The sequence below is a fragment of the Lutra lutra genome, chromosome 2, assembly GCF_902655055.1.
Source record: "Lutra lutra chromosome 2, mLutLut1.2, whole genome shotgun sequence".
NCBI classification, from domain to species: domain Eukaryota; kingdom Metazoa; phylum Chordata; class Mammalia; order Carnivora; family Mustelidae; genus Lutra; species Lutra lutra.
Genome location: NC_062279.1, coordinates 3,950,445 through 3,963,935, shown reverse-complemented (window position 1 = coordinate 3,963,935; position 13,491 = coordinate 3,950,445). Strand labels below are relative to the sequence as shown.

Sequence of the window (13,491 nt, the reverse complement as noted above, 5' to 3'; positions counted from 1 at the left end):
TGAGTCATCCTACTTGTCATTGTATTTGTTACTATCGAGATGGAAAAGAAAATAGGATATCACAGAGGAGATAGCAGGCTAGAGAGAACAAGAACTCAGTTTCTGGTTCTTCAGCTTTTTTTTTTTTTTTTTTTAAGATTTTATTTATTTGACAGACAGAGATCCCAAGCAGGCAGAGAGGCAGGCAGAGGGAGAGGGGGAAGCAGGCTCCCTGCTGAGCAGAGAGCCTAATGTGGCGCTCGATCCCAGGACCCTGAGATCATGACCTGAGCCTAAGGCAGAGGCTTAACCCACTGAGCCACCCAGGTGCCCCACTGTTTTTGTTTTTTGTATTAAACTATCCCCAAATGATTTCTAACATTATTATTATTATTTAAAAGCTTTTCAATTATATCAACACAATAGTGACACGGTAATATCCTAGGGTTTGCAGAGGTGTGGCCTCACCTGTGTTCCCTCAGCCAAGTTCCTCAACCTCTCTGGTCTCACTTTCTTTGCAGATACAGCTGGAAGAATGCCCCTTTTGGCAAGTTGTGAGGATTAACATAGCACATAAAGCATTTGCTGTCTCCATGTTTCATGTGAGGCTTTTCCTGAAGTCTGCTTGAGGTACACATAGAGACGCTTCCTTCGTTCAGACTTTCACAACTCCTTCTTCCTCTCACGGGACTCCGTACGAAATTCCACATGAGTTCTGAGGACACTGCGCTGTACTCACTTGCATACACATGCCCTACCTCCCAGACAGCAAGCCACCTCTGGAGTGGGATTTGTGGTGTCTGCACACTTGCAGCCTTACCACTAATTGTGACTTGGAAGGCAGTGAGGACTGCTTGGAGGAGGGGGTGTGACATATATTGACATCTTTTAATAGTGTTATTGAGGAATAATACCTGTTTTTGTCTTTGATACTTCTTTCTTTGGATTAATTGGCTTTCTTTTCTCCAGGTGCTCATGATGGAGGCCTAAGAGATTTTTTTTCGAGATTTTTCTTCTTTAGGTTATAAATGCTATATGCTCTATCTCTCCATCTAAGCATAGTTTTTGATGCATCCCACGACGGCAGTGCGCCGTTTTACCATTTCAACTTGTTCAAGTATTTTCAAGTATCCTTTGTGACTTCTTGTTGAGGCGTTAATTAATTAGAAGGTGATTGCCAAGGCTGTGCCAGCCTGATTTTCTGTATGCTTTCTGTCTGATTTTGTGCATGCTTGCTCATTCAATTACGAGGCTTATGTGGAAATCTCCAGCTGTAATTTGGTTTTACCCATTGTTGTTTTGCAGTTCCATCAGTACTTACATCCTGCGTTTTGGGGCTTTGTTATGCAGCGCGTGCGTGTTTTGGACTGCTACGCTCACTCTTTTATCATCATGAAATAAGCTTCTTCACTCCTGGCAATACTCCTTGCCTTAAAACTGTTCTGTGTGCTATTAACACAGCAACTTGCATGTGCTTTTGCTGAACATTCTGTTCTTTGGGTTACACTTCCCATCATTTTGCTTCTATCTACTCCTGTCTTTATATTTCAAGTGTGTTTCTTAAAGTCAGCGTGACATTGGACATTGCTTTATTCTGAAATCTTACCATCTTTACCTGTTGTTGTTGTTGTTGTTGTTGTTTTTTCTTCTGTTTAGTTAACATGTCTAATCTTGCTTGAGCACACGGAGTACAATTATTATGCCTGTTTTAATGTTAGCTACTAATTCAACCACCTGTGTCATTTCTGGCTCAGTTTTTTGTGTTTTTTTTCCCCCTCATTATGGATTGTGTCTTGCTTTTTTTGCAAGCTTAGTAATTCTTTTTTTTTTTTTTTAAGATTTTATTTATTTATTTGACAGAGAGATCACAAGTAGGCAGAGAGGCAGGCAGACGGAGAGGAGGAAGCAGGCTTCCTGCTGAGCAGAGAGCCCAATGTAAGGCTCGATCCCAGGGTCTTGGGATCATGACCTGAGCTGAAGGCAGAGGGTTTAACCCACTGAGCCATGCAGGCACCCCAAGCTTAGTAATTCTTGACTGGACACCAGCCTTGGAGAATCTTACTTTGCTGGGTGTGGGATATTTTTGTATTCCCAAAACCGTTCTTGAATTTTCTTCTTGGATGTAAATTTCTTGTATCTGTCTGGTCCTTACTGGGACTGCTTTTGAAGACTGGATGAAGGGTGAGGGGAGTTGAGGGTCTAGGGTGACTGTTGTAAGTAGATGGTCACTCACATACGGTCTATGCACGTGGGGGCCTGGTTGCACGACCCTAGCAGGGAGTGGTGGGCATCTTGCTGGCCTCCCCCTACTCTGGTCTTGTGCTTATAAGATTTCTAAGATGAGGTCTAGGTAGCACTTACTCTAGAGTGATTTCTTCCCCCACCCCTGAGCTTTCTCAGTACTCTGTTCTCTGTGCAGTGCGTGTTGAAGATTTCTGCTCTGACTGCTGGGAGCAGGCAGTCTGCTCACCTCCACGAGCATTCTGGACACTATTACCTGTTATCTATTGGTCATTCTTCCACTAGACTTGGGTAATTGTCCTTACATGCATAGGTCAGTACTCACCTGGAATGCAACAGGGCCCTCAGTCGTTCTCTGGGTGCCTCCCTCTGTCTGTGACTTCTAGCTTCTTTGACCTGCCCCATTCTCGTCTCTGTGTCTTCATTCAGGGAGACCACTGGGTCAGCCTGGGAGTCTGTGCCCTGTGCCTTGGGCATGCAAGTCTCTCCAGGCAACAGAGCCAGAGAATTGGTAGGGACTGTCTCATCATCTCAGGGATCATGTTCCAGCCCTGTGTGATATCCAGTGCTTTGAGGGTCGGTTTTTGTTTTTCATAAATTTTGACGTTTTTCCCTTAACTTGATTAAGGCAGGAAGGTATATCCAACCCTTGATACCTCAACTTAGTGGAAAGAGGAAGTGTTCTAGTCAGTTTTCAGTTCTTCCTTATTTGAATTACCAAATGAGCCATGACTGAGAAAGAGTTTGGAGCTGTTTCCTAGAGTCAATGTAATTGAATTTGTTAACCACCCTTCATGTTACTTAGTGCGATATTAACCTCTGGAATGGACACATGATCCTCGTTACATGAATGTCACGTGTTAGCCAGCGGCGTGGTAGTTGGGCAAATGTCATTCTGAGCAGGCCTTGCACTGTTGCTAGTAACCTTGCTCTCATTAAGGGAACGTGTACAAGGGGTTGTGGTCGTATTTGTTTAAATTTCCTTTACATATTTTAGAACTACTTTCACCTTATCTTTTCACAAATATTGAGACATTTGTAATCAACAGAACATTCATTTGTTGAATATAAATGTCACTTCCGAGAAGAAGAAAAAAAATGGTCTTAAAAGTGATTTACAAGTTAATGAACATGTCTATAACCCACCATGTGTCTGGAGGATATGCAAACAGACCTGCTGAAATTCATGCGCCTGTCATTTCCTTTCTGATGGTTCCATGACCGATGAGAAGCACATCTTGTGTTGCTCCTTATTGTTGTGCATATCAATCACATGAAGAATTTTCAAAATTTGATATTAGCAGGCATCCACGTGTCCATGATTATTTTTCAGTTTGACGTCTGGGCTCTCTGTTTGGTCTTACTCTCAACTTTTGGTCATCTTTCTATGGAGTTGAATGATTGCCGGGCTCCTTAATTTCGGGTATTGGAGAGGGTTTAATCATGGGCTTCCAACCTCTTTCCCTTCAGCTTCTTCCACTCTTACTTCCCCAGTCAGAAGAAACTTAATGACTTTCGTGGTTCTTCTTTTCTTATTGACTCTAGAGTACACCCATGGACACACTCCACGGATTTTAAAACAAAGAGCATAATCTGTTTGAACAAAAATGATCATGTTCGGTTTCCGGCTTTCGGTTCGTTGGGAACTGGCCTAGGCCTCTGGCAGTTTGAACAGTTTAACTCCAGACATGGATATCAGACCAAATCATACAGTTTACATCAACAATATGAATGACAAAATTAAAAAAGAAGAGTTGAAGAGATCCCTGTATGCCCTGTTTTCTCAGTTTGGCCACATTGTAGATATTGTAGCTTTAAAGACGATGAAGATGAGGGGGCAAGCCTTTGTTATTTTTAAGGAACTGGGCTCATCCACACATGCCTTGAGACAGTTACAAGGATTTCCATTTTATGGTAAACCAATGCGAATCCAGTATGCAAAAACAGATTCTGATATAATATCCAAAATATGTGGCACTTTTGCTGACAAAGAAAAGAAGGAAAAGAAAAAAGCAAAAACTGTGGAACAGACTGCAACCACTGCAAACAAAAAGCCTGGTCAGGGAGCACCAAATGCAGCAAATACCCAAGGAAATTCAACACCAAATCCTCAGGTCCCTGATTACCCTCCAAACTATATTTTATTCCTCAATAATTTACCAGAAGAGACTAATGAGATGATGTTATCCGTGCTGTTTAATCAGTTTCCTGGCTTCAAGGAAGTACGTTTGGTACCTGGGAGGCATGACATTGCTTTTGTTGAATTTGAAAACAACGGACAGGCTGGAGCTGCCAGGGATGCTTTACAGGGATTTAAAATCACACTGTTCCACGCCATGAAGATGACCTATGCCAAGAAATAACATATTGGATAGTTGTCTTTAAAGGACTTGGTGTTATTTTTAGTGTTTGTTTTGATAACATTTGGTCAGGCCATTTTTTAATAGTTGGAGTGAGGGGGGAGTGAAAGTGAAATTTTTGTGAATGATTTTAAAAAATACCTAGTCTTCGTTTAGCCTTAGTGAACTATGAAATATGAAGACCTCAATTTTGTATAATAAACTTCTATTTGTATTCTTTAAAAAAAAATTATCATGTTCTCATACTGCATCATTGGCCATCATGGTCCTATTCATGCCTTCTCTTTCGTTGGGTCACCCTGTAGAAATTCTTCCTAAGGTTGCTGCTTCCTCCTCCTCTCCGTTTTTCATTTAACTCTTTTTGTACTAATTTTGCAGTAATTTATTCCTGGATTAATGCCTGTGTTGTTTGAGATAGCCAAGGCCCTGCTGTAGCTCCAGATTAGAAAAATTTAGACAACGTCTGCCTTTGACTTAAAAATAGAAGACCATGAGGGGTGCCTGGATAACTCAGTTGGTTGAGCATCCAACTCTTGATTTCAGCTCAGATCTTGATCTTGGGGTCATGAGTTTGATCTTCTTGTTGGGTGGATCCATGGTGGGTGTTGAGTCTACTCAAAAAATAAAAAATAAAAAATAGGAAGACTATGAAGGGATCCATTGCACAAAGTTAAGTGATATAATAACTCATGTTATTATATCAAGCAAACCTCCCTTGAGAACACTACAGATTTGAAGACACTTTATTATTTCTTTTGATGTTGACATGTTTGTAAGAAAGTTTATTATAGTGCTGAAGAATAGAAATTCTGGATCCGGCATTTGCAAATCCTACCACCAGTACTTCCAGCTGTGTGGCCGTGGAGAAATTACTTAACTTCTCTGTGCCACAGTAGCTTTCTTTACAGAAATAGGATAATAATAGTACTTACTTCATGCATACTGTTAATAAATATAAACCATGTCTAGCTCATAGTATGTGCTGTGTAAGTATTACTATTATTATAACAAAGCGGGAATAGTAAAGTAGAATTAATATGGCTAAAAATAGAATGGAATGTCTTTCTCTTTGGTTTCCCATTTTAAGGACAATATTGGTTCCCACGGACTTTTACTAGCTTTGTCATTTCTGAAGTCGGTATGTATTAGAAGCGCTGCATACTTGTAAGTTTCTGTTATTTCCCTGAGACATCCATGGTGCATTGCATCTGGGGAAAATCAGAATTGTGAATGTCTGTTGATCCCTTCTTCTGTTCTGGACGTCCTGTTAACTGTTCAATCTGTATTTCCTTTGGTTTCACACACACCCATCCATAGGCTTTACATGTCATCTCCCCATTCAAGACACAGAAACTGAGATTTAAGTCATTTGCCCCAAATTACAGGCCATCTCTGAAGTGGAAACACACGTCTGAGAGCCCATCCCCTTCCCACACCCCAGCACACAGTATACTTCCCTTGCTGAATGTCCGCCGCTTACAGCTGCTGCCCTTAGAGATGAACTTTCCTTTCGAATCTGGCCAAACCTTACCACTTTCTACCTTGAAATATACATAAAACCCACATTGTCTTTTAGTTCAGTCCTAGAGCTCCTGTCACTCTTCAGAGTAATAGTGTTCATGCAGCATTTCTTCCTCACTGATCCTCCACCGTGAATAGTGACTGGGAAAGGAGGTATGGGTTATTGCTGTCTCCCGAGCGGTCCTTGGGGCTTTTCTGGTGCCACGACCCCGTCTCCATCCTCCTGCTTTAGCAGCTGTCCATGATTTAGAGAGTCTGTACTAAGAGGTCAGGTGTCAAGATCTGTCGAGATTTATGGGGTTTTTCCAGTTCCAAGATTTTTAAAGTTTCTGAAAATTAGGTAACCCTATTTTTCTTTTTTTTTTTTTAAAGATTTTTTATTTATTTATTTGACAGAGAGAGATCACAAGTAGACAGAGAGGCAGGCAGAGAGAGAGAGAGAGAGAGAGAGAGAGAGAGAGAGAGAAGCAGGCTCCCTGCTGAGCAGAGAGCCCGATGCGGGACTCGATCTCAGGACCCTGAGATCATGACCTGAGCCGAAGGCAGCGGCTTAACCCACTGAGCCACCCAGGCGCCCAAGTAACCCTATTTTTCTAATCGCTCCCCAAGGCTGTGGGAGGGGACGCAAAGAGTCATGGACACCCACATCTCCTTAGTTTACATTTCAAGTGCTGTGTGTCACATGGGCACTCCAGGTTCTATTTCCTTAAGCTGCAGGGAGACTCCTAGAAAGGCAAAGTGTAAACACATCATCTGACATACACCCTCTGGGACCCGTTTTCCAAAGGATTGCGCCCAGTGACATTTCATTGATTGTGCCCAAGCTGTGAAAAACACTGCCTCTCCCCCCATGGATTTCAAACTTCCGTTCACCAGCCTTTTGTCCTGTTCAGAATGAAAATGAATGCTCTGTTTTATTTCAGCATCCTTGTGGTTTTGCTTTTCTCCTGGAAAAGGAGTCTGGAAAAGGAGTTGATAGGACACCCATTTCATCACTTAAACAGTCGGGGTCAAGGTTCTAATGAAAGCCTAATGAAGTCCCTGAGTTGTGACCAAGACACTTGCCAAACCAAATGCGTCAGGGAGGGAATTTCTCTGAGTGTGATTAGAATGGCAGCCTGTGTTTCAAGCCCTGGGTGTTCAGACTTGGCTTCGTGCAGTCCGATGGAATGAGACCTGCCTTGAGAAGGAGGAACTGTGCCCAGAGCTCCTTTCAAGAAATGCTTTCCCATTACCAAATGTATGTGCTGGGTGCTGAATTCCCATTACCCAAATAAAAATTTCTTTCTTGAAGCGTCCATGGGAAAGAGTGCAAATTACTTCAAGAAAGGATTTAAGTGAATTAAAATTAGAGTTCCAGTCAATTCAATAAGTATTTACTAAATACTTAATGTGCGCTCATTACCATGGAAGACACAAAGGGACATTCACTATCTTCAGGGGAACTGGGTAAAAAATTAGTTAAAACGAAATTGGCAGAAATGCCATTTGGATGGAGTTTATGTTAAATTAGTCTTTCCCAGCCCCTGGATTTTTGTGTGTTTGCAAGATTTACTTGCCGTTGCCTTAAATCTTCACGTAGACCCACAATTATTTTCATCCATTTTTCACAATTTAGGGTATTCTGATCATGGTTAATTGAATTGATAATGCTTTTATAATGTGCCCACTTTTGACATTTTGTTGTTTATAACCGAAAGTGAATCTTTTCATTCATCCTCAGTTATTTCTACTTTCTCGCTGGCATCATTCACATTTTTTATTATTTTTTCTAAAATCCAGTTCATTGGGGGCGCCTGGGTGGCTCAGTGGGTTAAGCCGCTGCCTTCGGCTCAGGTCATGATCCCAGGTCCTGGGTTCGAGCCCCGCATCGGGCTTTCTGCTCAGCAGGGAGCCTGCTTCCTCCTCTCTCTCTGCCTGCCTCTCTGCTTACTTGTGATTTCTCTCTGTCAAATAAATAAATGAAAAATCTTTAAAAAAAAAAATCCAGTTCATTGACAATAAAATACTCATTCCTCAAATCAAAAATTTATAACCTCGTCCTACCAACCAGTGACACTAAACTTTTAGAGATAGCGTTTGATCACTTTTCCCATCTGCGCGGCCCAGACCCAGAGAAGCCCGTCAAATTCTGCCCTTGGCTCCAATGGGCATAGCTGACATCAGTAGCTGGCAGTCAGCAGCTGCGCCTGAAGAAGACCCTTTACTTCGTCTACACTGTTTGAACTGCCATGTTCATCGTACGCACCTTCCATAGGCTCCTCTGTTTTCTCTGGCGGTTAGTCACTTTGAACCTCCGTATTACAGAGTCCTTCCCTAGCTTGATGATCCAGAATGGCCAAAATTATTGTCCTCTCCGAATGTCCACAGTTGTCTGTTTCCAAATGCTGTGTTCAACTCTCTGTTAGAAGTTTTAAGACATGGATGTTTTCTTTTCAGAGGCCCACTTTGGGAGATCCCTGTTTGCAGGAATGATTTTTCTTCTTTTTTTTTTTCCCCTTTTTTTCCTTAAACATTTCGAAGTCCATGCAATTCCACATTCCTAGCGATATGATTGCACAGCCAACTTTTACGTACGACCTCTCCTTCACTCCTCCTCCAATGTAGTAAATAGGTATTACATAGAATGGCGTTTGCTCATGAAGCAGCAACGTCACAAGGAATCTCTCATATTGTATTTCTGTTACTCTGGTCTTTCTGTACAAAAGTCAATTATGTTATCTGCACTAAAGCTTGTCACTGAAATGATTTCTTGATGTTTTCAATAGAGAAGTAGATAGAAAAGTTGTATCGGTCACATTTTGCTTTCAGAGTAGCTTATGGGGTTTTTCCACTTCTGAAAGTCATCATACATTGTGGTTCTCTGTAGACGGTTTTAAGGTTTTTGATAGGTTAACATTGACGACTTTTGTCTTCGGGGAAACAATTTATCTGGACACATTCTAAAGTGAATCTGTGTACCTTCTAATAAGAAGTCTTTATACCATTTAATGTAAATAATAAAGGTGTCTTTGAAAAAAAAAAAACCAAGATGGGCAACTGGCTGGTTCAGTGTGTTAATCGGCTGCCTTTGGCTCCGGTCATGGTTCTGGGATCCTGGGATCCAGGGCCCCATCGGGCTCCCTGCGCAGTGGGGAGCCTGCTCTCCCTTTCTCCCTGCCTGCTGCTCCCCTGCTTGTGCTCTCTGCCAGATAAATAAATAAAATCTTAAAAAAAAAAAAAAAAAAGCAAGGAAGGATTTGTGAATTCTAAATATTCTTGGAGCAGGAAGGAAAACACCAAAAGCATTCATATGTACATATTTCCCCCACCCCCATCTCTTTTTTCCCATTGGTGGTGGAAATTCAGCCCCCACCTTCCCTGTCTCTGGCTCTCAGATCCCCAGCTCTGCTGCTGGGTGGATGTCCTGGGTCCTGGACTGAAGTGGTCCTCCTAGCTAAAACTGAAACTTTCTACCTTAGAAGCGTTGGAGACTGAACAGTGTTTTTAAGCAACATTTAAAAAAAAAACAAATTTATTGCCTTAGTGATAGTGGATGTGGAATTAAATACAGACTTTTTTATAAGAGACAAAGAAGATTGTGCATTATTGTGAATTTTTCTATTGTGTTGTCAAACTAACAGGTCTTTGCAGACTGGTTTCACAAACTTTTTTTAAAAAATCTAGAACTGAGCACACTTTGACTATGTAAACTGATTTCATAAACATGTCAATATTACATATTGAAGTTGTAATATTTGTTCTCTAAGTGTTTTTACATAGCTTAGTTTGTACCTACTTAAGTAATTTTGTAATAATAAAAATCATTTTAGAAATCACTGAAATTCCCTTCCCATTCATTGGGAAAGTTTTATTAGTTTACAAACGAAGTAAGCAATATTTTGCATTCCTTTATACACATATATCAAAATCCACCCCAGATCTATGTTAAAAATAAAAAAAAAAGTACAGACATAAAATAATTTGCTTATTGGAAATGCTTTTTTGGAAATAATTTTTCAAAAAGATTTTATTTATGAGCAGGGGAGAGGCAGAAGGAGAGGGAGAAGCAGACTCCTCACTGAGCAGGGAGCTAGACCTGGGGCTTGATCCCAGGACACTGAGATTATGACCTGAGCCAAAGTCAGGTACTTAACGGACAGACTGAGCTCCTCCCAGGGGCCCCAGAAATCATTTCTCTCTTAAATGGCAGGCCCTTGGTTAATTTCACTACTTTATGATAGCTCTGACTTAGTGATCATATGCTAAATTTAAACCAGAATATGTAGATAGGAACCAACAATCATCAGCTTGATCCATTTAACCTAACAGTGAATCAGTTAAGTTCAAAATTATGTTCTGCGTATGGAATGCCGTCCTGTTGATGAGGTTTCAAGGCACTTGAATTAGACAGAGAATGGTCTGCACATAAAAAGTGAGCAGGTCTGGAAAGAACAGAATCAAGTCTTTCTTACGGACTTGCTTCGTCAAAACTATTATAGATAAAACTTTGTTGTCAACCAGACACTATAAATGAGTGAAGCCTAACAGCCAAGTTGGAATATAATAGTGGTGTGATTTTTTTTTAAGTCAGTTAGATTAACAAATGAAATCTTCACTTTATTCCTTAATTCAGTCATCTGTCCAACAAACATTTATTAAGCATTGATTAGTGATGTGTATTTGGTAGTGTTGGTCCTAAAGGAATAAAGACCAACATGATATGAATATTCATTTCTGCTATATTTCTGATCCCAACTTTCTGATGTTTCTGATGCTGTATTTCTGATCCCACGTTTTCAGATGTCCATATCCCCGCTGTGTCACCGGCGCTAACTCCAGGAGACTGTAGGATCTCCTAATTAGAGAATGATCTAGAGGTCATCAAGAAGGCAGAATCTAAGCAGAACTGTATTTTTTCCTCTTAAACTGCATTTATTTTTAATTTTTTTAATCTTTTTTTTAATTAATTTTTTATTTTTTCAGCATAACAGTATTCATTATTTTTGCACCACACCCAGTGCTCCATGCAATCCGTGCCCTCTACAATACCCACCACCTGGTGCCCCCAACCTCCCACCCCCCACCCCTTCAAAATTCTCAGATCGTTTTTCAGAGTCCATAGTCTCTCATGGTTCACCTCCCCTTCCAATTTCCCTCAACTCCCTTCTCCTCTCCATCTCCCCTTGTCCTCCATGCTATTTGTTATGCTCCACAAATAAGTGAAACCATATGATAATTGACTCTCTCTGCTTGACTTATTTCACTCAGCATAATCTCTTCCAGTCCCGTCCATGTTGCTACAAAACTTGGGTATTCATCCTTTCATTTTTCTTTTTCTTTTTTTTTTTTTTACAGCTTTATAAACATATATTTTTATCCCTAGGGGTACAGGTCTGCGAATCGCCAGGTTTACACACTTCACAGCACTCACCATAGCACATACCCTCCCCAATGTCCATAACCCCACCCCCCCTCTCCCAACCCCCTCCCCCCATCAACCCTCAGTTTGTTTTGTGAGATTAAGAGTCACTTATGGTTTGTCTCCCTCCCAATCCCATCTTGTTTCATTTACTCTTCTCCTACCCCCTCAACCCCCCATGTTGCATCTCCTCTCCCTCATATCAGGGAGATCATATGATAGTTGTCTTTCTCCGATTGACTTATTTCGCTAAGCATGATACCCTCTAGTTCCATCCACGTCCTCGCAAATGGCAAGATTTCATTTCTTTTGATGGCTGCATAGTATTCCATTGTATATATATACCACATCTTCTTTATCCATTCATCTGTTGATGGACATCTAGGTTCTTTCCATAGTTTGGCTATTGTAGACATTGCTGCTATAAACATTCGGGTGCATGTGCCCCTTCGGATCACTACGTTTGTATCTTTAGGGTAAATACCCAGCAGTGCAATTGCAGGGTCATAGGGTAGTTCTATTTTCAACATTTTGAGGAACCTCCATGCTGTTTTCCAGAGTGGTTGCACCAGCTTGCATTCCCACCAACAGTGTAGGAGGGTTCCCCTTTCTCCGCATCCTCGCCAGCATCTGTCATTTCCTGACTTGTTCATTTTAGCCATTCTGACTGGTGTGAGGTGATATCTCATGGTGGTTTTGATTTGTATTTCCCTGATGCCGAGTGATATGGAGCACTTTTTCATGTGTCTGTTGGCCATCTGGATGTCTTCTTTGCAGAAATGTCTGTTCATGTCCTCTGCCCATTTCTTGATTGGATTATTTGTTCTTTGGGTGTTGAGTTTGCTAAGTTCTTTATAGATTTTGGACACTAGCCCTTTATCTGATATGTCATTTGCAAATATCTTCTCCCATTCTGTCAGTTGTCTTTTGGTTTTGTTCACTGTTTCCTTTGCTGTGCAAAAGCTTTTGATCTTGATAAAATCCCAAAAGTTCATTTTTGCCCTTGCTTCCCTTGCCTTTGGTGATGTTCCTAGGAAGATGTTGCTGCGGCTGAGGTCGAAGAGGTTGCTGCCTGTGTTCTCCTCGAGGATTTTGATGGATTCCTTTCTCACATTGAGATCCTTCATCCATTTTGAGTCTCTTTTCGTGTGTGGTGTAAGGAAATGATCCAATTTCATTTTTCTGCATGTGGCTGTCCAATTTTCCTAACACCATTTATTGAAGAGGCTGTCTTTTTTCCATTGGACATTCTTTCCTGCTTTGTCGAAGATGAGTTGACCATAGAGTTGAGGGTCCATTTCTGGGCTCTCTATTCTGTTCCATTGATCTATGTGTCTGTTTTTGTGCCAGTACCATGCTGTCTTGATGATGACAGCTTTGTAATAGAGCTTGAAGTCCGGAATTGTGATGCCACCAACTTAGGCTTTCTTTTTCAATATTCCTTTGGCTATTCGAGGTCTTTTCTGGTTCCATATAAATTTTAAGATTCTTTGTTCCATTTCTTTGAAAAAAATGGATGGTACTTTGATAGGAATTGCATTAAATGTGTAGATTGCTTTAGGTAGCATAGACATTTTCACAATATTTATTCTTCCAATCCAGGAGCATGGAACATTTTTCCATTTCTTTGTGTCTTCCTCAATTTCTTTCATGAGTACTTTATAGTTTTCTGAGTATAGATTCTTAGTCTCTTTGGTTAGGTTTATTCCTAGGTATCTTATAGTTTTGGGTGCAATTGTAAATGGGATGGACTCCTTAATTTCTCTTTCTTCTGTCTTGTTGTTGGTGTAGAGAAATGCAACTGATTTCTGTGCATTGATTTTATATCCTGACACTTTACTGAATTCCTGTACAAGTTCTAGCAGTTTTGGAGTGGAGTCTTTTGGGTTTTCCACATATAGTAACATATCATCTGCGAAGAGTGATAGTTTGACATCTTCTTTGCCGATTTGGATGCCTTTAATTTCCTTTTGTTGTCTGATTGCTGAG

At 40.8% G+C, this 13,491-nt stretch overlaps 2 protein-coding genes across 3 annotated transcripts in view; both read left to right on the top strand.

Annotated features, from left to right (window-relative positions):
* The window catches only part of CSMD1 (CUB and Sushi multiple domains 1), a 2,014,336-nt gene that overhangs the window by 949,425 nt on the left and 1,051,420 nt on the right, over positions 1–13,491 (top strand). The gene's annotated exons all lie outside the window — the stretch shown is intronic.
* On the top strand, positions 3,844–4,800 carry LOC125090699 (U2 small nuclear ribonucleoprotein B''-like). Its single transcript, XM_047713625.1, has one exon. It carries the CDS (start codon positions 3,909–3,911, stop codon positions 4,581–4,583), a length of 675 nt encoding a protein of 224 aa, XP_047569581.1. The 5' UTR covers positions 3,844–3,908; the 3' UTR covers positions 4,584–4,800.

Bases quoted from the DNA above. Each gene is read 5' to 3' on its own strand.
- LOC125090699 (XM_047713625.1), top strand. From the start codon at position 3,909: ATGGATATCAGACCAAATCATACAGTTTACATCAACAATATGAATGAC.